The sequence below is a fragment of the Acinonyx jubatus genome, chromosome C1, assembly GCF_027475565.1.
Source record: "Acinonyx jubatus isolate Ajub_Pintada_27869175 chromosome C1, VMU_Ajub_asm_v1.0, whole genome shotgun sequence".
Taxonomy (NCBI): Eukaryota; Metazoa; Chordata; class Mammalia; order Carnivora; family Felidae; genus Acinonyx; species Acinonyx jubatus.
In genome coordinates, this window is record NC_069381.1 from 11,557,457 (window position 1) to 11,579,343 (window position 21,887).

The 21,887-nt window shown below is 59.4% G+C and overlaps 1 protein-coding gene across 5 annotated transcripts; it reads right to left on the reverse strand.

Moving 5' to 3' along the window:
* Nucleotides 1–373: 373 nt before the first annotated feature.
* FAM131C (family with sequence similarity 131 member C) lies at nt 374–19,563 on the reverse strand. Of its 5 annotated transcripts, XM_053207640.1 has the most exons (8): nt 18,839–19,120; nt 6,239–6,354; nt 5,184–5,219; nt 4,831–4,924; nt 2,511–2,693; nt 2,129–2,239; nt 1,036–1,320; nt 374–775 (listed from the first exon to the last, which is right to left on the reverse strand). In XM_053207640.1, the coding sequence occupies exons 1-7, from the start codon at nt 18,858–18,860 to the stop codon at nt 1,037–1,039; spliced, it is 846 nt and encodes a 281-aa protein (XP_053063615.1). In that variant the 5' UTR covers nt 18,861–19,120; the 3' UTR covers nt 374–775; nt 1,036. The 5 variants fall into 5 exon arrangements, with proteins under 5 accessions (XP_053063615.1, XP_053063624.1, XP_053063620.1 ...); XM_053207649.1 differs by lacking the exon at nt 18,839–19,120 and adding an exon at nt 19,539–19,563 and having other exon boundaries at nt 374–1,320; nt 4,831–4,883; XM_053207645.1 differs by lacking the exon at nt 18,839–19,120 and adding an exon at nt 19,450–19,471 and having other exon boundaries at nt 374–1,320; nt 4,831–4,883.
* Between the last annotated feature and the right edge of the window lie 2,324 nt (nt 19,564–21,887).

Sequence of the window (21,887 nt, forward strand, 5' to 3'; positions counted from 1 at the left end):
CGAGCTCTTGGGGGCCCCCTGGTGGCCACCTGTGGGCATCGCAGGCCTGGGTTCCTGGCCTCCCACTGCTCCTAAATAAGCAGGAGAGCAGGTCCCTCACCAGGTCTTATGACGCTTGTCCTCACGAATAAGAAGAACCCTGTGGTCCAGCTACCCTCACCCCAGCCCCAGCTTCCTCCTTGGCTGAGCCTGGGCTGATGAAGCAGCGTCCCTGGGTGTGGCTCCTGTGTGCTCCGCAGAATCTTGGGCATCTCCCGTGGGGCCTCTCCAGGCTGGCTGGCAGTGGGTGAACCACCTGTTGGGGGGGGGAGGGGCAGGGCATAGGGCCCCCCCGAGTCCCTCTAAAACCCCCTTATCCCAGGGGCCCAAGGACACACCTTCCCCCAGAGACCAGGCCAAGTTCATTGGGTGAATCCACCACTTTAATGTCTGCAGAGAACCTTCCAGGGTGCAGGGAAGGGGGTAGGGGCACCAGGGAGCAGGTTCAGAGAGTGAAGGATGAACAGACCCTCCAGAGACAGAGATTCTCAAGAAGGGAGCTGAGGAACAGACACTTAGCTACCAGAGAGGCTGTCCCACCTCTGAGGGAGGGGGGCACGAACACAGAGGGAGGGGGAAGGACTGAGCCCCGGGGTCAGGGCAGGGGCCCCAGGTCCCACTCCGAGTGGGTTTCCTAGGCCCTTCTGCGTCTGCCTGGGGGCCCAGCTGCAGGGTCCTCTGGGCAGCTTGCCCTGGTGTCTGCTGAGAGTCCTTGAGCCCACTGATGACAGAAACCCTGCGGGGGAAGGTGCCCACCTGAGCCAAGTAAAGAAGGGAGAAGGGGGATTATGGCTCCCACTGCTGGGGCAGGTCCACGGAGGCACAGAGTGGTCCACAAGGAGTGCTGACCCCCCCCCCCATCCCTTCTGCACCCACCCTCTGCCTGCCCTGAGGGGTCAAGAGTCGCCCAGCCCGGACCCCGACGTCCTGATATGCCCGGGCTGCCCCCCAGGCAAGGTCACAGTATGAGGAGGCTCTGAGCCATGTAGCCCCCACCTCAGTTGTAGAACACCTCGTCCTCCTCCTCCGAGAGGGAGATGCTGTCCACCGAGGGGAGGGAGCCCTGCAGGTGGGCCCCACCCTGAGGCCCCGGGCCCCTAGGCAGCCGCCTCCGATGCTGCTGTTCAGGGCTGGGGGGCTGGGGGTCGGCAGCTGTGATGGGGGGCTCATCGGGTGAGGGCCAGCCATCGGGGGAGAGGCCAGGGGAAGAGAAGGCCAGAAGACTGTCATCCTGGGAGGGGCCGCTCAGAAGACTGTCCTGAAGGTAGAGGTTCTCTAGGTCTGGAAAACCAACAGGAGGGGGAGGAGGCATGAGGAATGGAGTCCCGGACCCCCTCCTCACCCTCTCCTGGTGTGTGAGGGAAGGTGAAGGCCAGTGTTTTGTCACTGCTGAGCTGTGTGACCTTGGGCAAGTCACTGAACCTCTCTGAGCCCCTGTTTCTCCCTGGGGGTTCCAGGGGTGGTGGAATGAGTGGAGGAGTTAAAAGCAGGCTGTGCTGCCTGGACTCGAATCTGAATCCCGCACTCTGAAAATTGGGACAGTGTTCTTCCCCGGCCTCCGTTCCCTTCCCTCCCCTCGCTGTCAGAGGAAGGATTACATGAAGTAGCTGGTATGCAGGCTTCACCCAGGACCAAGCCCTGCTGAAGCAGTAACTGGGGGTGACCTGGGGTTCTAGAAGACTGGTTGGTTGTGCTAGGGATTAAGGTTCAGGTCCTGGCTCTGATGCCTCTAGCTGTGTAACCTAGGGCAAGTTTCCTGGTGCCTCGGTTTCCCTGAGACAATAACAGGACCTATTTCGTAGAGGTGTCGTGAGGATTAAGTGAGATAATACAATACGCACTTAATACAGTAATCACTTAATCCCCACGATGCATTATTACTATTATTCTTCTCTCCTTTACCCTTAGAGCTCTCCTCGGGCAGTGAGCCGGGCAAGGATCCCCAGCCCCATTGGACAGATGCAGAAACCAAGGCTGAGGAGACGGGGGCGGGGGGTTGTCTGGGGTCACAGTGCATTTGGTGGCAGGGCAGGCACCCAGGCCCTGCTCTGCTCCGCCCGCCCCGCCCCAGCGCCGGCCCAGGAGGTACCCTGTAGCTGGACGACGTCCTGAGGGCTGTTCTTGGGGTGAAGCTCCTCATTGTCCAGCGAGGACCAGGCGCTCAGTGTGGCCTCTGTGATGGCAAACTGTTCGGCGACCCCTGGGGGAGGGGGAGGACAGCGGGACTCAGCTCAGCAGGGACAGGGCAGAAGATGGGGGCAGGGCCTCGGTGCCAGGCCGCATTGGCACTCTGCAGTGAGCTGGCTGTCCATCCAGGCCCCGGTGATCAGAGCGCCCACCTGATGCCCCGTCCACCCCCTGGCATTTTTTTTTGCCCTGCCTAGACACTGCCCAGGTGGTGACCCTCGGTCCCTTAAGGACCAGAGACCCTACGGTCCCGTCCCCATGCTCCCCTGCCCCCAACCTCTGACCTGCAGCAAAGCGGGCCTCCCGCAGCTCGTCTGGCAGGCAACAGTAATGATCATCCTCAGCCGGGGATGGCTCCCAGCCCGACCGCTGGGCACGCCAGCCCTTCCACTCGATGAGGTGAGCCACGCGGCCACGCGCCATGGCCGTGGGCTTCGTGATGTGGTCCTTGATGCTCTGCACCACCCCTGGGGGCATGGAGGGCAGCTGGGTGACCGCTCTGACACAGAACCCAGCTCAGGGCCCTACCCCCGCTACCCCAGGTCCCCCAGTGCCTCAGGCCCACCCAATGATCTATGCCCTACAATCATTCATCGCTGTGTACTCACCCAGCGCCCCGCGTCCTCACAGCCTCATACCCACAAAGCCCTGTATCTATCTGTGCAAGTCCCCCTGCCCGGCCAATGCCCGTGCCCACTCTGTACCCCACGGTCCCCAAGCCCCAAGGCCCCCCACCTCACTTAGATGCTCCCCACTCATGTGGAGGTCCTATGCACCGCCCCCCCCCCCCCCCCGCCACCAGCATCCTGCTTTCAGGCAATATTCCCCTCCACTTGGTGCTTCCTCCCCAGACCTGCCACACCCCTCATTCCCTTTGACCAGGTTTAGACCCTTCTGCCCCAGAAGATCCACCCAAAGATCCACTTGAGATCCACCTGGTCCTCTCCCTTTATGCATTAATTAATAAGTGCTGAGAGAGCATCCCCTGTGCCAAGCCCAGTGCCAGCTCTGCTGAAGGGGAGACCTGAGTGGGATGCCGTATACCAGGTAGGCTTCCTGGAAGAGGTGGACTGGGGTTTGAGCTTTACAGGTAGGTTGGTAGGTTTGTAGGTGCATTGGACAGAAGAAGGCAAGACGGAGGCTATTTCAGAGATGAGATGAGAAGGAAGGCATCGAAGAATCTGGCATGATTCCAGGACCACCAGGGGTGAGACGTGGAGGCAACACTAAGACTGGAAGAGGTTGGAGAGCCCCTCGGGGGCTAGAGTAAGGACTCTGACATTTTCCTTCTAGCAATGGGGAGCCACAGCAGGGTAATGAGCAGGAGAGTGACAGGTTAGATCTGCTGTTTAGGAAGAGCATCCTAGTTAGGGAAGGGGCCAAGGGTGGAGATGAGGCTCTGTCAGATACCACTGAAGGGAAGCAAGAGACAGGACAGGGGCTGGGCAGTGTGGTGGGGGGGTGCGGGTGGCCTGAGGGGTTCTCAGGAGGAGACTGGCTGGGTGTGGAAGTTGACAGAAAGGGCTGTCAGGCATGATTCAGCATCTCTCTGAACCAAGGCTGAGCACACAGTCACTGGGGTCTCAGAGCCAAGACGCAAGGAACAGCAATATTTAAGCAAGACGGGGTATCCACCAAGGAAACCAGAGCCATAAGACTGAGAAAATGGGGAGGACGGAGGCGAGGAAGAAGGTGGAGACCCCCCTCCCCAAGCTAGATGTGTGGGCAACTGGTGAAGGTCTTTGCAGGAGGTGGTTCGAGAGGCCCCCGCAGGGCCCCTGCAGAGGGAAGGGGTTTCAGGTGGCAAAGCGTCCAGGCAAACGGAGGGAGGGCCGTGAGGGCCGTGAGGGATTTAAGGAGACGTGAGCCTGAGGTACGTGGGACAGACCCGTGAGCAAAGAGGCTGGCCCGCTGAGAACGGCCCGGAAGGTGTGCTCTGGGGCCACCTGCGCGGCAGACCCCGTGCTGGCCTGTGCGCCCACCTCCCCGCTGCCACTGCCTCCCGCCTGCAGCCCTCCCCAGAGCCTGCCCTCGGCTGAAAGGAGTGGCCTCACCCAGAGCCACCCCGGAGGCTGGAGAGCCCTCCCAGGGGCAACAAGGGACCAACAGGGGGCAGTAATATCCAAGCATCCGCCAGCACCGGGAGTGGTTCCGTCAGTGCTCCTGAGCTCCCCAGGGGTATCAGGCCGAGAACGGTTTCTCGTGCGGCCCCCTCTTTGCTGGGCTCCCTCCCCTGGCCCTGCTGCCCTCACTCCTACACACTGCCCTCCAGAACTACTCCTCAATAAAGCACTCGCACAATCCTCGTCCGGGGCTCTGCTTCTAGGGAACCCGACCCAAGGGGGGGTGACGGGCAGACTGCCTCTGCTGAAGAGATCTGAAGACTCGGGGCCAGCTCCTCAGGGCTTCGGGGAGACCCCAACAACTTAACCCGGCCGGGGGGTGGGGGGGTGGGTCAGGAGCACCAAGTCACCATCGCTGGCCGAACCCGGCCCGGAGCGTGGCATCCTTCCCCCTGCGGCCCAGCTCTGCCCTCCCCACGGCTAGTGTCCGGGGGTGGGGGACGTGCCAACTCCAGGGCAGGAGAGGGCAGTCGGGGCCTACCCACAAGGGACGAGGTGGCTAGAGCTGCCACATTGTAGTTGCTGGAGCAGGACCTGGAATCAGACAGGTAGCCGTTGGTGGTCTGGAAGCACCTCTGCGGGGAAGAGAGGGGCCAGATGACATCCCCCCCGCACCTGCCAGAGGGCACCCCCCTCCCCACTTCCATCCCCACGAGGCATCCTCCCTGAGCGATTGTGCCCACCCCCACAGGGCCATCCCACCCCGCTGTTCTCGTCAGGGCCCCCCCTCCCCCAGGGCCCGCAGGACTGGGCGTTCAGGCTGGGCACTGCACAGTGAGGGGCAACGGTGTCAGCCGCGGCTGGCTGGACCGGGGGAAGGGCAAACGCACTGACCTGCCAAGGATCCCAACAGAAGTCCATCTGTTTGTCCTAAAACGAGAGGAGAAAGAGGGTCAGGCAGGGCCTGGCACACAGTGCCAGCAGAAGGCACAGGTCCTGGAGCCCGGGGCGGTGGTGTCGGTCAGCCTTCTGGTATTCCGAGGTCGTGCCCTGGTTTCCCTTGCCGTGCGGGGAAAGACGGGGGGCGGGGGGCAGGCAATGGCGGCTCTGCCAGCAAGGCAGCGAGTGCAGGACATAGGTCCGACCGGGGTTCGAGTTTTGACTCTGTACTTTGCACCTGGGAGCGCTTAGCCGAATGCCTTAACATCCCAGAACGTCAGTTTCTTCCTCTGTAAAGGGGTGATACTACCATTTACCTCACGGGTTGTCGTGAGGCAAATGACATGATGCAAAGTGCCCAGCATGACACTTAGCAAGTGTATGCGCTAAAAATATATATATTATAATAATTATATCAACAGGTAGGTCCAAGCCACGACCTCTGGGGTGGGGGTGGAAATTATGCAGCACGATTTGAGACCCCCAGCAAGCTCTTCCTAATGCATCCGGACTAAGAATGCCACTCCTTGGGGGCGCTTGGCTGGCTCAGTCACCCAGCACCCAGCTCTTGATCTCAGGGTTGTGAGTTCGAGCCCCACGTTGGATGCAGAGATTACTGAAATAAACTTAAAGAAAAAGAAAAAAAAAAAAAAAAGAATGGCACTCTACCCTCCAGAGGGCAATGCAGGCTGCTAAGGGCTGGTGGGCTGGTGGTAGGGGGTGGGGGTGGGGGTGGGGGGACTTGTTATCTGCAAGACTGAGTTCATTTGGGTGGGAAAATCTCCAAGGCAGGACTCTCTTTTCTAAACAACCCAGGTCCAGGTCCTGGATGCCCAGGGTGACCCAGACCTTCATTCAACTGAGTACCAAACCTTGGGGGCTCTGATCCCACAGGAAGTAGCCAAGTGCGGCAGGAAGGGAAGATTGGAAAGGTTTCAGCTCCCCGTGGGGAGCTGTAGGGGACACTCTGGGAACCAGGGCATAGGTGGGGATGAAGGGTGACCAGTTACCTTGCCAGTGACATGGGCTGGAGCGACAGCAGGGGGATGGCTGGAGGGCAAGTCTGGGTTCAGAGGACCCGTGCCCTGGGGCATGGGGCAGTCCTTGTGGGCACTTGTGAACAGATCTGGAAATACAATGACAGGAGGAACTCAGAAAAACCGCACACTCTCCTCCTTATGGGGCCTGTTCAAGCCAGCCCCGAGAGATGGGCACGACGATATTATCATCCCTTGTCATCTTGTAGGAAACAGAGACCCAAGGCCATGGCAGATGAGGAGACCGGCTAGATCTCCTCCCGCCTGGTCCCCTCCATGAGAATTATCGCCCATCTGCCTGTTCCTCCGTTTCCCCTAATTCCAGCACCCACACTCCAGAATTTTTGACCTCATCGGGACCTCCAATCCATTTCCCCTCCTCTTTTCCACTAGCCCCTGGTGCCCTCACTCCCCTCCCGGCCCAGCCCTGGCCCAGCCTGCGAACTGAGCTCTCCTTCGCGGACGCCCTCAAGTCTCAACCGTGTTCAGTCTCCCCTCTGCCTGCTCTGCGCCTGGACCTGCATGTCGCTGGAGAAAGTCACCGGCCTCGCACGAGACACCGTCTGGGGACCCTTCTACCTGTCTCCCATCACCGCTAAGTTTGCTTCCTGCCAGGCGGACTCCCTCGGGAGTCTTTCCTTCTCAAACCAGCAACCCTGGCACCCCCGACCCCACGCCCTGCTTCTGGCTCTTCCTTGTCCCTCACTGAGATCCAGAAGCCTTCGGCAGGCTCCATCCTGGCCCCATTTTTCTACCTCAAATCATTACCCCGCCCGCATTTTGCCCACACCATCTGCTCTCCCTCCTATGACAGAGGAAGAACTATCCCTACCCCATCCGAGCCGAGCCCAGACCAGCCGTCCCAACCAGGGACTGGCACCTGGCCTTGCCCCCCACCCAGGACCTCTGCTCTCTCTCTGCTCTTGTGATCGTCCCGTCTGTCTGTCTCCCTCTTGGCCGCCGGTGTGGTGGTCCCGACCCCAGCTCCCCCCAGCTCCATGTCCAATCCTCAAACCCCTTCCAGGCCACGCTTAGAGTTGTGTTCGACCTCTACTTCCTGGACTCCCATTTTCTCCTCCACCCTTTTCTTTTTTTTTTAATTTTTTTTTAACGTTTATTTATTTTTGAGACAGAGAGACAGAGCATGAACGGGGGAGGGTCAGAGAGAGAGGGAGACACGGAATCCGAAACAGGCTCCAGGCTCCGAGCTGTCAGCACAGAGCTTGACGCGGGGCTCGAACTCACGGACTGTGAGATCACGACCTGAGCCCAAGTCGGCCGCTTAACCGACTGAGCCACCCAGGCGCCCCTCCTCCACCCTTTTCGGGTCGCCTCTCCGGAGAAAGCCCTAGACTACCTGGCCAAGCCCAGCGGTTCATTGGCTTCTCAGCCCCTCCCTCCCTCTCAAGCCACGCCCATCTCGGGCTTCCCTCCCACCTCCGTGGTCCCCCTTCCGCTCCCTCCCGGCCCCTCCTCATCTCCCTCCTCTCTCCCAGGGCATCTCATCGGAGAGCGAGCGGCTGCCGCCCACATTCACACCCACAGCCCTGACTCTGCTTGAGCCCCACACTGAATTTCCAACTCCCTTCACGGATGCCCGGCAGGTGTCTCAAGGAAACTCGGGCCCATCTTCCTCCACTTCTCCAATTTTAGAAAATGATGCAATGGTCCACCCAGCCGTACCAACCAAAAATCCAGTTTTCTCCGCGCTGCCTTCCCCCAACCCTCCCAACCAGCAAGCCCTACTGGCTCTCTCTCCAACCTCCCTTCCGGATTTACCCGTCTCCATCTCCACCACTGCTGCCCACGAGGGGGCATCACCCTCTCTCACCTGGACCACAAGAGGGCCACAGCCTCCTGCTTCCTCTCCTGGCACGCAGCCCACTCTCCACCCGGCCGCACAGGGATGCTACAGGTCGGACTGCACCTTTGCTGAAAACCTGCCGCTGGCTTCCTTCCATTGAACCTGACGGGAGAGCCAGCCCCTCACCCTGCACGCCAGCCTGGTCCCTGTTCCCGCCACTCTGGCCTCCCTGCTGCTCCCCAAATGGCCCACTTGTTCTTTGTCCTTGCTATCCCCTCCACCTGGTACACCATCCCCAGATCTTCCTGAACCGTGTCACTCAGGTCTCGGCTCAAGGTCACCTCCTCAGGGGGCCCTCCCTGCCCCGGGGCCAAGCTTCCTTTACGGCAGCCGGCACTCTTTGACGTTCTTGTGTTTTGAAGTGTCCGATCCCTCTGGGAATGCGAGACCATGAGAGCAGAGACCATAGCAAAGACCAGAGAACAGGGCCTGGCACCCAGAGGGTGTTCTGTCGACACTGTGGAATGACCTCCGCCTGTATTATAGCAGTTAGCACAGGCTGTCTGCTAAAAGCATGTGTGGGAGGGCAGGGACCAGTCCCATCGTGATGCATTCTCAGGGCCTACCACATAGTAGGCTTGCAGAAGTTGCTGAAGGGATGACAGGCTGAACTGAAGAAGCAGGGTTTGCTGGACTGAATTCTTGGGCTGAACTGAAGAGGACTCCACCTCCAGAGGGTAACTGGGAACACCCTTCCATTCACTTGAGTAAGCATTTCTTTCTGATGCATTCCAAAGCATTAGCTGAGCACCTACTACGTGCCAGGCTCTGTTACAGGCACTAGGAACACTGACAAACAATGACAAGCAAGACGGAGATGGTTTCTGCCCTCACGGAGCTGACATTCTAGTTGGTTCATTCATTCATTCATTCATTCATTCATTCATTCATTTATGCATCCATTCATTTCTTCTCCCACTAAGCATCCATTTAATACATGTCTGTACCATCCAAGCACCTGGGCACAGAGGCCGGATTAAGACTTCATCCCTGCCCTCTGGGAGCTCCCAGTTGCATGGAAACCAGTCCCAAAGCCCCTCATTCAAACACAAGGCTGATGGGTGGTGGGGAGGGGGCAGGAGCACCCACGAGTGCTCCCGTTCTTCACCCCCTCTCCTGGTGTGATGGGACGGACTCCTCACGTGGATGGGGGAGCTAGCCAGGAGGGGGTGCCAGGAGGAAGGTGTTGTGGGCAGAGGGAGGGGTGTGCAGCTTGCACAAAACCGTGGAGTCTGGGAGACTGGAGGAGCAGGGGTGTCTGGGCCGTGGCAGGGAGGGGGATCTCTGCAGGACGCTGGTCCCAGCCTGCAGCGTCCCTGTGCTGGACGCTAGCTCCCACCACCCTCCTCTGGCTTAGGTAGCCCAGGCAGAGTCTGCAAGAGCAGATGGCATGGAAGCAAGCAGGGCTTCCTGGAGGAAGCGGAGGTGGAAGGTATCAGGTGCTCCCAGAGGCAGGGATGGGCCGTGGGCTGAAGTGTGACTAGGGGGCTTTCGGAGGTGTTGGCAGGGAGGGGAGGATGGGGAGCCGGAGGACAGCATGAGTGCTCCACTGGTCTCACTTGTGCCTTTGGATCGCTTTCTCCTCCTGTTTTTGCGCATTCACAGCCCCTGCCCCATGGGCTTGGCTCCCAACTGGCAGCAACCGTGTCTCCTTCGGGTGAGCCACTCTCTGGCAACCGGAGGCGAGTTTATGACCCTTTGTTTGGGGTTGAAAAGCTCAGAGTCCCCCCCGCGGGATGGGGCTGCAGCCACCCTCGCAGGGCGACAGAGCCTTTGCGGCCCCTGTCCTCCACCTCGCTCTCTCTCCATTCCTTTACTGGTTTCCTCTGGAAGATCTCCTTCCTACACCAGCTGCACCCAAATCCTCATTCCAGGGTCTGCTCCTGAGGAGCTGGTCCAGAGACAACTGGGTGACACTCTGGTGCCAGATCGCCCCGTTCACATCCCAACTCTGCCCTTTACTACCTGTGGGACCTTGACTTTGCCTCTTGGAGCCTCCATTTCTTCATCTGTAGAATGGACAGTTGACTGTTCTTGTTCTCTAGGTATTGCCTACCAGGATCCAAAGCAGAACAGAGACGTACCGGGTACCCCACTTGGAAGAAAGCCACTGTCAAGGGCAGGGGAAGCAAACACCCTCTTCAAGGCGGTTGAAACAGGCTGTTCTACCCCAGCCATCCACCACCCTTCTGACGCTGCTGACTTCACAAGTGAAGTGAGGGGGCTCTCAGAAATCTGGGATGCCTGCACAAGAGAGGCCAGCATCCTTACCCACCCGCCCCACCCCTGGCTGGGTGTCTGCACAGCTGGGGAGAGACAGCTGGGCCGGGAAGAGGAGTGGAACGGCCTGCCTTATGAGTCTCTCAAGGGTCAACAGGACACCGAGGAAGGGGCCGTGTTTGACTTCTGCCGGTGCCCCCTAAGAGGGCTGCATGAAGGACAAGGGGACCCCAGGCCTCAGAGGCTGGAAGGTGGGCAACTTTAGGGGTCAAGGGAGTTGGGCTGAGAATGGAAGAGGTCAAACCAGGTCAGATCTCCCTGCAGTGGGCAGGCCCCCCAGATGGCCCCTGGCAGAACTCACACATGCTAATCTGGGACCTGTGGTCCCCCTGCCACCTCAACGTCCACCTCTCTCCCTCTTGCACGCCAGCCACACTGATGGCTCAGACACGCCCAGCACATTCCTGCCTCAGGGTCTTTGCACTGGCTGCTCAGCTCCTCCAGCTGGAACTCTCTCCTCCCACATAGCCGCAGGTTCACTCCCACACTGCATTCGGGTCTCTGCTCAAATGTTAGAACCTCAGCGAGGTCTCCAGCCATTTTGTTTAATGACACCTGTCCTTTCCTACCCCGTGATCTTATGGTGCCCATCACCACACAGTATATGTCCCTTTCCTTATTCACAGTCTTTCAGTAGACCATCAGCTGTCTACAGGCTGGTCCTCGTCAGCTTTATTCACCACCACAGCCCCAGCACCTGCCACAGGGCCTGCACATTGCTCACTAAACTTTGCCTCAACAGGGGTGCCTGGGTGGCTCAGCTGATTAAGCGTCCAACTCTTGATTTCAGCTCAGGTCGTGATCTGATGGTTTGCGAGTTCAAGCCCCACATCAGGCTCTGCGCTGACAGTGCAGAGCCTGCTTGGGATTCTCTGTCTCCCTCTCTCCCTGCCTCTCTCTCTCACTCTCTCTCTCTCTCTCAAAAGAAATAAACATTAAAAACAAATTTTGTTTCGGCCTCAACAGTGAGCCAGTTTGAGCCAACAGAGATCACTAGAACTCCAGATGGATAAAAATATCTCGGCCACTTTTCTACAAGGTCCTCATGCCAGACCCCAACATGTCAGAGGAGAATGGGACCCAGAGAGAGGAGGGAGGCCCGCAGAGGAAAAGGCAGGCTGTGGCCCTCAGGTGCGGCCAGTCCTGACTGGACGGCCAAAGGGAACACCAAATAGGGTGTGAGGTGAAAGTCTCCATCCACACTGGACGGGACTCAGGATCCCCGGAGACTGGCCCAGAGGCGGTTGCAGGCGGGCAGCTGAGGGAGGTCTGAATGAGCCTGTCTGAAGCAGGACTGGAGGAAAGGAAGGCAGAGTCAGGACTGACATTCCCACGCCCTGAACTCAGAGCTCAATCACCCAGGAGCCAAGAGGAGTGTGGGCCGAGCGTGTGCTTGCACACGGGAACATTCCACACATCCTGCTCTTTATCCCGAGTCCCGGCTGTGTGTCCCTGAGCTGGGACTGCCCCTCTCTGGGTTTCAGAGTCTCCATGTGTACAAAGACCATGTTCCAGGTCCCTCCAAAGTGGCGTTCAAGCAGGGGCACATCCTTCAGTGGGTCATGCAAGCCGCTTACTAGGTCATATTTTTAAAGAATAAAATAAAATAGGGGCACCTGGTGGCTCAGTCAGTTAAGCATCCGACTTCAGCTCAGGTCATGACCTCACAGTTCATGGGTTCGAGCCCCACATCGGGCTCTGTGCTGACAGCTGGGAGCCTGGAGCCTGCTTCGGATTCTGTGTCTCCCTCTCTCTCTCTCTCTCTCTCTGCCCCTCCTCTGCTTGTGTGTGCACGTGCTCTCTCTCTCTCAAAAAATAAACAAACATTTAAAAATTAAAAAACAGAATAAAATACGGATGCCTGGGTGGCTTAGGCAGTTAAGCATCGAACTCTTGACTTCAGCTCAGGTCATGATCTCATGGTTTGTGAGATCGAGCCCCACGTCTCACTCAGCACTGACAGCATGGAGCCTGCTTAGGATTCTCTCTCTCTCCCTCTCTGTCTGCCCCTCCCCTGCTCACACACATTCCCCACCCCCCCAAAAAATAAATAAACTTAAAAAAAAGAGTCTGTTAAAAAAGTGATAAAATAAAACAGAAAATACCAGAACCTACAGAGGAGTCAGGTTGAGTATTGTTTCATGAAACTTCAGTTTATTATTATTTTTTTAACACTTATTGATTTTTGAAGGAGAGAGAGACAGACTGTGAGCAGGGGAGGGGCAGAGAGAGAGGGAGACACAGAATCTGAAGCAGGCTCCAGGCTCTGAGCTGTCAGCACAGAGCCCGATGTGGGGCTCGAACTCACAAACCGCAATATCATGACCTGAGCTGAAGTCGGACGCTTAACCAAGTCACCTAGGCGCCCCATGAAACTTTAAATTGCACAGACACGCATGTGCTCACACAAGTGTGCCTACGCACCTGTGGTAAGAATTTTCTGTGTGTGTGCTAGATCGTGATGCAAAATATATTTATTGCTACGGGTTCCAGTCAAAAACGTCTGAGAGTGGCCATTCCTAAGATTCCAGAGTGCATAAGCAGGGGCCTGCCGGGGTGCAGGCAGAGTTGTGCTGGCTGCAGGCTGTCCCGGGGAACTTTGAGAGGTGCCGGAATATTTCTAGGGGTCCCTGGTCGTCCCTGAAGCTGTTTGAAAACTGTGTGGTCTGCAGACTGGAGAGTAAGGGGAACTGAGCACTGCGGAAGCTGCTAGGCCGTGTCAAAGGCCTGGAGCAGACATGGCTTGTGCAAGGTCATTGGTCAAGGTGGACTTGGAGGGCTGCTGGCTCTCAGCCCCTCTCCGGCTCGCCTGCCCCCTGCCTCAGTTGGCGTCTGGGAGCCTCCTCCAAAGCTGCCTTCTCCCCCTGAGGACTTTGGCCCCGTGATGTCACAGGCTGGTTGCCATGGAGACGTCAGGTAATGGAGCAGCCCAGGGTGAAGTCACAGGCTGCTCTTCGCCCAGCTGGGACCGGCAGCCTCGTCACCACCAGCAACTGGAAAAACACAGTGTTTCATGTGGGGTGGGGGCTGGGGACAGCCTGGGGGGACCCCTGGCCACCGCTCCTGTGGGCGTCTCCTTCTCCGAGGCAGCGGTGGGGTCCTCCTTCCTCTCCTGGTCCACACCCTACTCCTTTGACCTCAAGGCCTGAGGCCCCTTTGGAGACCTGCCCCCTCCCCCACCTCCCCTGGCCACAGCAGTGACAAGCCTCTGGTTGCCCTAGCAACTTGGAAGGGGCCATCTTGATCCTGCAAGGAGAGGGATGTCATCCAGACGTGTCCTCTGTCCCTGTGCCTTCAGCCAGAGCTCTCTCCTGCCTACCAGGGATGCTTCCTGCCTTCTCACACCAGCTCCTCAATCTTCTGCAGACAGTTCCTCCTGATGTCTAACCTAAGCCCCTCTTGCTGCAAAGCTCCCACCCTGGTTTTCTCTGCTCGCTCCTTGGGTGAGTCTGCAGCTCAGCTCCCTCTCACACGTGCCTCGGAGCCATCTAGCCCCTTTAGCTGTTCTTTGGTGCTCACGTCCCAGCCCACTAGTCATTGTGGCTGCCATCTGCCCCTGGAGTGTCTCCCAGGGCTCTGCACCCCAGGAGGGCAGGGAGGGCCCAAGGTAACCCCGTTCTTTCCCAGCAGCCCAGAGAGGGTAAACTTCCTCTTGAAAGCACACAGGAGGGGCGCCTGGGTGGGTCAGTCTGTTAAGGGCCCAACTTGGTTTCGGCTCAGGTCATGATCTCACGGTTCGTGGGTTCGAGCCCCGCATCGGGCTCTGCACTGACAGCATGGAGCCTGCTTGGGATTCTGTCTCCCTCTCTGTCTGCCCCAGCCCCACTTGCTCTCTCTCTCAAAATAAATAAAAATAAACTTAAAAAGCAAGCAAGCAAGCAAGCAAGCAAGCAAGCACACAGTAATTGATACGCAGCCGGGGTGCAAAGGTCCTCACCATGCCCCCCCCCCCCCCATAGCCGCCAAGCTTGGGCTCTAAGCTTCTCAGGACCCCTGTGGCTGAGCGCACAGTGCAGTCCTCTAGCCAGGGGCTCCCCGGGTGCGTGCTGCTGGCCGGCTGAGGTCCAGGCCTGTCCTAGTCTCTGAGGAGAACACTTTTACAGTCCCTGCCCCGGGTCCAATCCCAGATGCGTCACAGCCCCTGTGAGCTGTGGGCTCTCACCTGTGAGATGAGAGTCCCCACATCCTCAGGAAGGGGTTGCCGAGGATGAAGCACCGTCACATCAAACACTCCGGAAACGGTGGCTGCTCTGTCCCTCTCCCCTCTCAGACCTGAGATCCTCTTTCTGGAGCGGGTGGACAGATCGCAGTCACCACCGGTGACCTCTGGTCCTGCCCCTAGGGCTGGAGCTTACCGTGGGGACTGTGCAGAGGGAGGCCACCGGGAGTGAGCCCTTGGCCTCTCTGCCTGGTGAGTCACTGCCATGACAGGCTGTCGCTCTGAGCTTGGCAGAGGCCTGGCCTCGAGTGGACAAAGTACCCTTCTGCTCCCCAGGACATTTGTTTATAGGTCACCAGGACCACAGCGGTAACTTCATCAGTGAGTTGATGCAGAGCGAGGGGGTCTGTTTCCATTCCCCAACCGAGGATGGGAGGGAGACAACGGGCCCTTCTCTAGGACCTCCCACACACCTCAACTCCTTTCCATTTCCTTAGCCATCCTGTGGCTCAGTCTCTTTGATGAGCTATCCTAGAGCTCATCTTGTGCTAGCCTCACCTCCTCCAGGCAGCCTGCCTAGATTGGCCTCGGCTGTATTAGCCCTAATGAGCAAAGTCTGGCCTGCAGTGATTTGCTGCCATTATTTATTGAACACCTACTATTTTTCAGGGCCTAACCTTGACCGTCCTAGGCCTTTTCATCCATTATCTCTTGTTTAACCCTCACTAAAATCCTGCAAAGTAGATACTATTATTCCCACTTTACAGACAGGGAAACTGAGGCTCAGGGAAGTTAAATCACTTCTGCAAAGTCACCAGCTAATAAGAACAGAGATGGGGGTTCAAACCTAAATCAGTCTGAAATTCCAGAGACTGTGCTCAAACCACTAACCAGTGGTGATCTCCTCAAGCAGTTTTTCTGCATGTGTGTGTGTGTATGTGTGTGTGTCCATGCCCTGCCTCCCCACTTAGACTACTCCACGGGCAAGGTTGTGTTTCTTTCCTCAGACAGTGAGCTCCTAACAAGGCCCGATCTACTCCTTCCTCAGTCTCCCCCAGTGCCCATGTCGGACTGCTCACTGGCTCTGCAAGGGCCAGGGTGAGAAAGAGCTGAGGGGCTGGGACGGGGGCGTGGTCAGTGGGCCCTGGGCACTGTGGGTGGCTCTGGCCAGCCCCTTCAGAGCTGGAGCCTTCTCCCAGACATCATAGATGTCTGACCTTCCAGAAGAAAGGCTTCAGTCTCCAATTTCTGCCCTCACCCCAGGGCCCAGGGCACTGAGAGCCCCAGGGTGAGGCCAGGAGGCTGATGGGCTGGTTGGAGGATACGGCTGGGGCAGGAGGGGCAGGCGGAGGGGTGCCAGGGGCATGGGGCGGCCCTGAGAGAACCTGCAGCCGGGAGAGAGGGAGGTAGATATTAACTCCCCCTGCTCCATACACTTTGTCACCAGTGGTGGCAGCAAAGCCCCAACCACGTGAGTTATTCCAGAGAGTTGTTTTTTTTTTTAAGCACTGGCCATGCACTGGGTACCTCTCTCACGTAGGGCACATCAGAAAGCAAAGGGCAAGGGGTCCCTCCTCAGGTGCTGGGCTACCACGGACCCGGATTCAAATCCTGCCTCTCAGTGTCCTGGCTGTGTGACCTCAGGTAAGACTCTTCCTGTCTCTGAGCCCCGTGTCTCCCCTCCCAGGGTTGAATGACGACAAACTAGGTCAGAGGAGTAAAGGCTCAGCCGGGGTGAGGCTAAGCCCTTGATAAATGGTAGCTTAGTAGATGATGAATACAAAGTAGCTCCTGGAAATAGCATTTGTTGCCTTACTCTGGTCCCCATGACTTTCCCCAAGTCCTCAGTACCTCAAATGCCTGCCACAGGGCAGTCATGAGGGCAGGACGGGGCTGGAAGCCTCCGAGGCCTCCCCTTTCCCAGACAAGAGGTTCTCTTTGTTATCTCGGTGATAACAAAACATTTCAAATGAAACAAATAGTAACACTTATGAGTGCTTACTTCCGGCCAGGCACGGGTCTGAGTGCTCTACAGGAATTAAGTCATTTGATCCCTGCCCAGCAACCCTAGGACATCAATACTGGTATTAGTCCCATTTTAGAGATGAGAGCACTGAGACACACATCCAAGGTTAAGTAACTTGCTGAGGTCACAGAGCTAGTGAATGGTGTGGATGGGCACCTAGGCTGGCCAGCTCCAGAGTCTGCACTCCTGACCTCTCAGGCCTGGCACAGAGAAGGGACGTGCTGCCCCATGCTGCTATGGGGAGGCTCTGCCAGGTGTGGCCTGTACCCGGGGCTCGGGTTTGGCTAGGGCGGCCCCACCTGGGTGCAGGCTCTGGGCTGAGTATGGGCATAGCATGAGGCTCACGATCCCTGGCCTGGCTTCAGGGCTACGTAGCAGGCACAGGGAAGTGCTTGGAGACAGTGGTTGTTATTGGCACTGGGTGTTCCGAGAACAACACTTGGAAGCTCATGGAAGCCTGTAGCTGGAGAGGAGCAGGCCAGGCCCCCCGGGCTACGGGTTGGGGGTGTGGTGCAGGAGGCGAAGGGCACAGGGTCAGCTATTTTCAGGTCACTCAACTCCCCCTCTGAGCAGTTTCCCCATTTGTAAAATGGGTTCTGCGATAGTACCTACCCCAAATTAGCTACTTGTGCCTAAAACGCTCCAACCAATACCTGGTAAGCTGTAAGCACTCTGACAGTGACAATTAGAGGCTGGGTGGCCTCCACTTAGTGCTTCGGTCCCTGGGACCACAGCTGTCCTCTGCTCAAGTGGTCTCGGACCTTCATCCAACTGGCCCGATGCATGTTGGGGCTGTAAGCCCCAGGAAGCAGACAAGGTTAGAACACACAACTGATCTGGCGGGGGCACTGGGGAGCCCAAGCCGCAGAAGGAAGGGTGCCTGTGTGACCTCAGACAGGCACGGCAGAGGGTGCCAGCCCCTGGTTGGGGGGTCAGAGGACCTTGGCAGGAATCTCTTCCTCTCTGGCCCCTGTGCTGTGTTCACTGGGTCTGCAGCCTTCCAGCTCACAGACAGGTCCACTCGGGTCCCTGGCGCGGGATGGCCAAGTGATGCGGAAGGGACACAGTCACCAAGGAAACGCTAGATCCCAGCTGCCCCACACCCAGAGCCTGCCCAGAGCCTTCTGGTTTCTGGAAACACACTGAGAGGTTGTCAGTCCTCAAGGATCTTAAATACTCTCCCGGAACCCTTGAAGCTACCTTCCCCTCTGGCCAGCTTTAGGCCTCACAAGGGCAGACGCTGTACCGGACCCATCTCCGCTAGACGCCCACCCAGCACGCACACAGTAGGTGTCGCGCCGACATCAGCGTAATGAATGAATAAGTTTGTGAACCTCACACAACCTCACTCCCACCCACGATCCCAGCCCTGACACCCTCCTGAGACACCCCAAGCTACTAGCCTGAATGTCCCACTTGGACTGATGAGCTCCTTAGAGGCCAGAGGATGGGGGAGGGGTGCTGCGCTCCTTCCTCAGCACCCCCCCCCCCCAGGACAAGACCCCCTCCAGGGCCTGTGCGGCCCCTCCCCAGTGCCTGTTCATCCCTCAACCCCTGAAAGTAAGCTATTGGCTGTGTGGTTGGGGTCAGTGGGTTTGGCCTCAGTCTGCAGAGCTGGGGCTAAGGCCTCAGTCACTTCCACCCCCCTAGCCCCCCTCCCCCATCTCCGGCCCCCCTGCTCTGTGCAGGACTCCACCGCCACCCCCTCCGGGCAGTTCACTCCCACTCCTGGGCACCACCTTGGGAAGTGCACGAGAGCAGGGGGGCCCTGAAGACAGGGGCCTGGGTGAGGGGACAGAAGTGCCCGCGTCGGGCAGGGAGGGCCTGCGCCTTGGGGGAGTGTGTCGGCCTGCTCCCCTGGTGTCCCCACCGCCTCTCCAGAGAAGCCAGGAGCAACCAGGAGCCTCCCTCCCCTCAGAGCACACGGCAGGGGGTGTGTGGCTGCCGGCCTGGAAGCGACCCCGCTCCGAGCCACCTGCCTGGGTGTGGTTCCAAGCCGGGCTGGGGATGCGGTGACCTCCCCGTGCTCTCCCCGCGCTGCCCCCCTCCCCCGTCCTCCCGGGGCACCGCGTCCCCTGGGGCTCGGTGGGGTGGCGGGGGGTGGTACCGGTCGCGAAGGCCGGGTCGCCCCCCACCCCCGCTCCCACCCCCCAGGTTCCCGGGAGCCGGCGAGCGGACGTGCGAGCGTCCTCGGCTGGGGGCCCCGGGCCCCCGACCCCCCACCCGGGCCGGCAGCCCCCTCACCTCGCGACACGCAGGAGCCCATCACGGGGCCGCGGGGCCGGGCCGCTGCGCCTCGGGTGCGTCGGGCCGCCGGGCGCTCATCTCTCCGCGGGCCCGGGGCTCACGCGCGGCGCCGGCGCAGCGGGCGGGAAGGGGCTGGGGCTCCGCTCGGCTCCCCGTCGCTCCCGCCGGGTCGTGCCCGCCGCCGCCTCCCGCGCCGCGCCCGCTCCTGCCAGCCGCGGGCAGCACGGCGGGCGGGGGGACCCGGGGGACCGCGCGCCCCGAGCCCGCGAGCGCAGAGCCGCGCGCAGGGCGCCCCGCCCCTTCCCCAGCGCCCGGCGCCGCCCGCCGCGCGCACCTGGGGCCGCAGCCCCGGCTGGGGGGCGGGGGCGGCGGGACGGGGGCGGGGCGGGGCGGGGCGGGGGTGCCCGGCGCGGGCGTGGCGGCGGGGGTGCGGGGTGACCCGGGCTGGAGGGAGGGAGGGAGCCACGGCGAGCGGCGGGGAGCCGGGGAGAGGGGATGGAACCTCTGACCCTCACCCGTCGCCACCTGGTGACGGGGGCTGAAGGTCAGGGAAGGGGACCGGCAGCGGGGACGCGGAGATTCCAGGATTTGGGGCACAAAGCACACACCTTAACTTAATCGGGACCAGACGCCTGGCGCAGCGCAGTAACACCAGTTCCACTCCGCCCATTGAACAGGGGAAGAAACTGAGGCTCACCGAAGGCTTGCCTGAGGTCCCTTAGGCTGTGAGGCGACTTTGAGGGTCAGCTCCTCCTCCGGGCCCACTGGCCGCACAGAGGCTGGGCGGGGCTTCTTCTCAGCCCTGGGTCCCTTCTCATGGGGCAACCGCGGCTCACTCACGCGCACACGCTCACGCGTGTCCCACGCATCCGTACCCACTCATGGACACGAGCTCGCATACACTAGCACACACATGCGGCCATCCGCGTTTGCACACGTCTTACACACTCACACACCCAGCTCCTGAGCGAACCTTCCCTTGCACAAGCACTGCAGTGCCTGAAGCACTGACTTGCACTCGTATCTCACCCCATCTTCACACCTACACCTACCTGGGCACCTTTTTCAGGCGAGGAAGCCAGCTTCGCTGGCTGCCTTCCAAAACCTGGCGAGGCATGAATAAGGTTTGAGGCATGAGCGTGGGCTGGAGCTGGAGGCCTCTGGCAGGGCAGGGTCTGGGCCTGGCGGGACTGCCGGGGGGTGGGGGAGGGTGCTGACCTTTTTGTCTCCCGGCCCCCCCCCCCCCCCCCCCGCCCCAGGCCTGGTGCCCTGTCTGAAGTAGGGTGTGGATGGAGAGTGCCTCTAACCATGGGCGTCAGCAGACCTGGTGTGAATCCTGGCTCAGTTCACACGAAGTTGTGTGACCTTGGGCAAGTTGCCTCACCTCCCTGAGCCTCAGTTTTCTTATCTGTTAATTGGGGGTAAAAAAAAAATCTCACCTCACAGGATTGCTGTAAGGATGAATGAGAAATGTAGGCAAAATGACTGGCACATAGTAGGTACTTAGGGCTAAAAATGAGTAACAGTGACGGTGAACACAGGTGTGGTGCGTTCTTGCCTCACCAAGTTTCTCTACGCCCACGGGAAGCCTGAGGCATCTTCATTCAGTGAATGTGCGTGAAGTGCCTACTATGTGCTGGTGTGAACGAGAGAGATGTGCCAGCCTTAGAGTCAGTGCTAAGTTCAGCCACGTGTGCTCAGAGCCCCCCATGTGCTGCCCCTCTCAGAGCAGCCCCCACCCCCCAACTCTGGCCTGAGGGAGGATAGCTCTGAAGGGACAGTCTGTCCAGGTCACCCGGATGTCTCCGTGCCTTGCACAGTGCCAGGTATGGGCCTGCCCTGGTGCGGAAAAGGAAAGAAGAGAGGAACCCTTCCTGTATGGCCTGGGGCGGGGGGGGGGGGGCAAGGTGTCCTTTCTCTTCTTCTTGTCGTGGGGTGACTGGGCTTGGCTTGGAGGGATGGCTGTGACTCACCATGACGCAGGACGCTGGTCACAGCTCCTGATGTTCCCAGCTGGCAGCCTAGCAGCTCTGGGGGCGGGAGGGACGGGGGGGGGGACCCCAGCCGAGAACGGGGCAGTTCACAGGGGAGAGGATGCCTGGGGAGCCCACTGTGCCCCTTCAGCCTAAGACAGGGACAGGTGGATGAGGCTGGGCAGTGGCCCCACGCAGAGTCCCCCGCTCACCGTCTCAGAGACATGACCAGGGTGCGGTGGGGTGGCCCTGGCTATCCCAGCCTCTGGCATTCATGCTGGTCAGCTCCACACTGACTCAATCCTGTCCGTGTGCAGACTGGTGCTCAGAGAGGGGCACGGGCTTGCCCAAGGTCACACAGCAAATTGATAGAGAGTCGAACCGGGGCCGCCTGCCTGTCGGCCCAGCTTGGCACGCACGGCAAACAGGGCCTCGCAGGGGTGGGCCGCTCCCCCTTGTGCGCCCACATTCACCTTCCTAGTCCTTGGAATTTTGCTGAAGCTGACGATTCCCAGATTCCCAGACAGCTCTAAGATGTGTGGTTGTCCTTCCCCGGGGGCAAGCTGTCCTTTCCCAGAGCAGCCTACAGTCCATCTGCCCTGTGACCTTCTATTACCCTCCCCCAGTCCCCTCCTTGCTTCACCATCTAGGGAGAGCAGGGAGAGAAAGAGGCCCTCATGAGTGAGGGGACCAGGGGAGAGAGTGCCCAGGCGGTGCCCTGAATCCCATTCTCCCATCAGGACTTGGGGGATCCATCCAGAGCCCCTGCTTCTATGGCCTGCCGCTGCTGTTCTTAGCAACAGACATTCACTAGCCAACGCTGAGTGCCTGGCCCTGGGCTGGGCGCTGGAGCGTGGAGAGCAGACGTTGCAGGGGCTGACCAGAGAAAGATCAATCAACCAGAGGCTTACAGCGATGAATCACACTCAGTCTAAGCCCAGAAGCTTCTGGGATCGGGGGTGGCATGGCCGGGGGGGGGGGGGGTGGGGGGAGCCATGTGCATAAAGAGCTTGGGTCAGTGTGGACAATGGTGTATCCCCATGCCAGCCGAGTGTTGTAAGAGCAGACCTGCT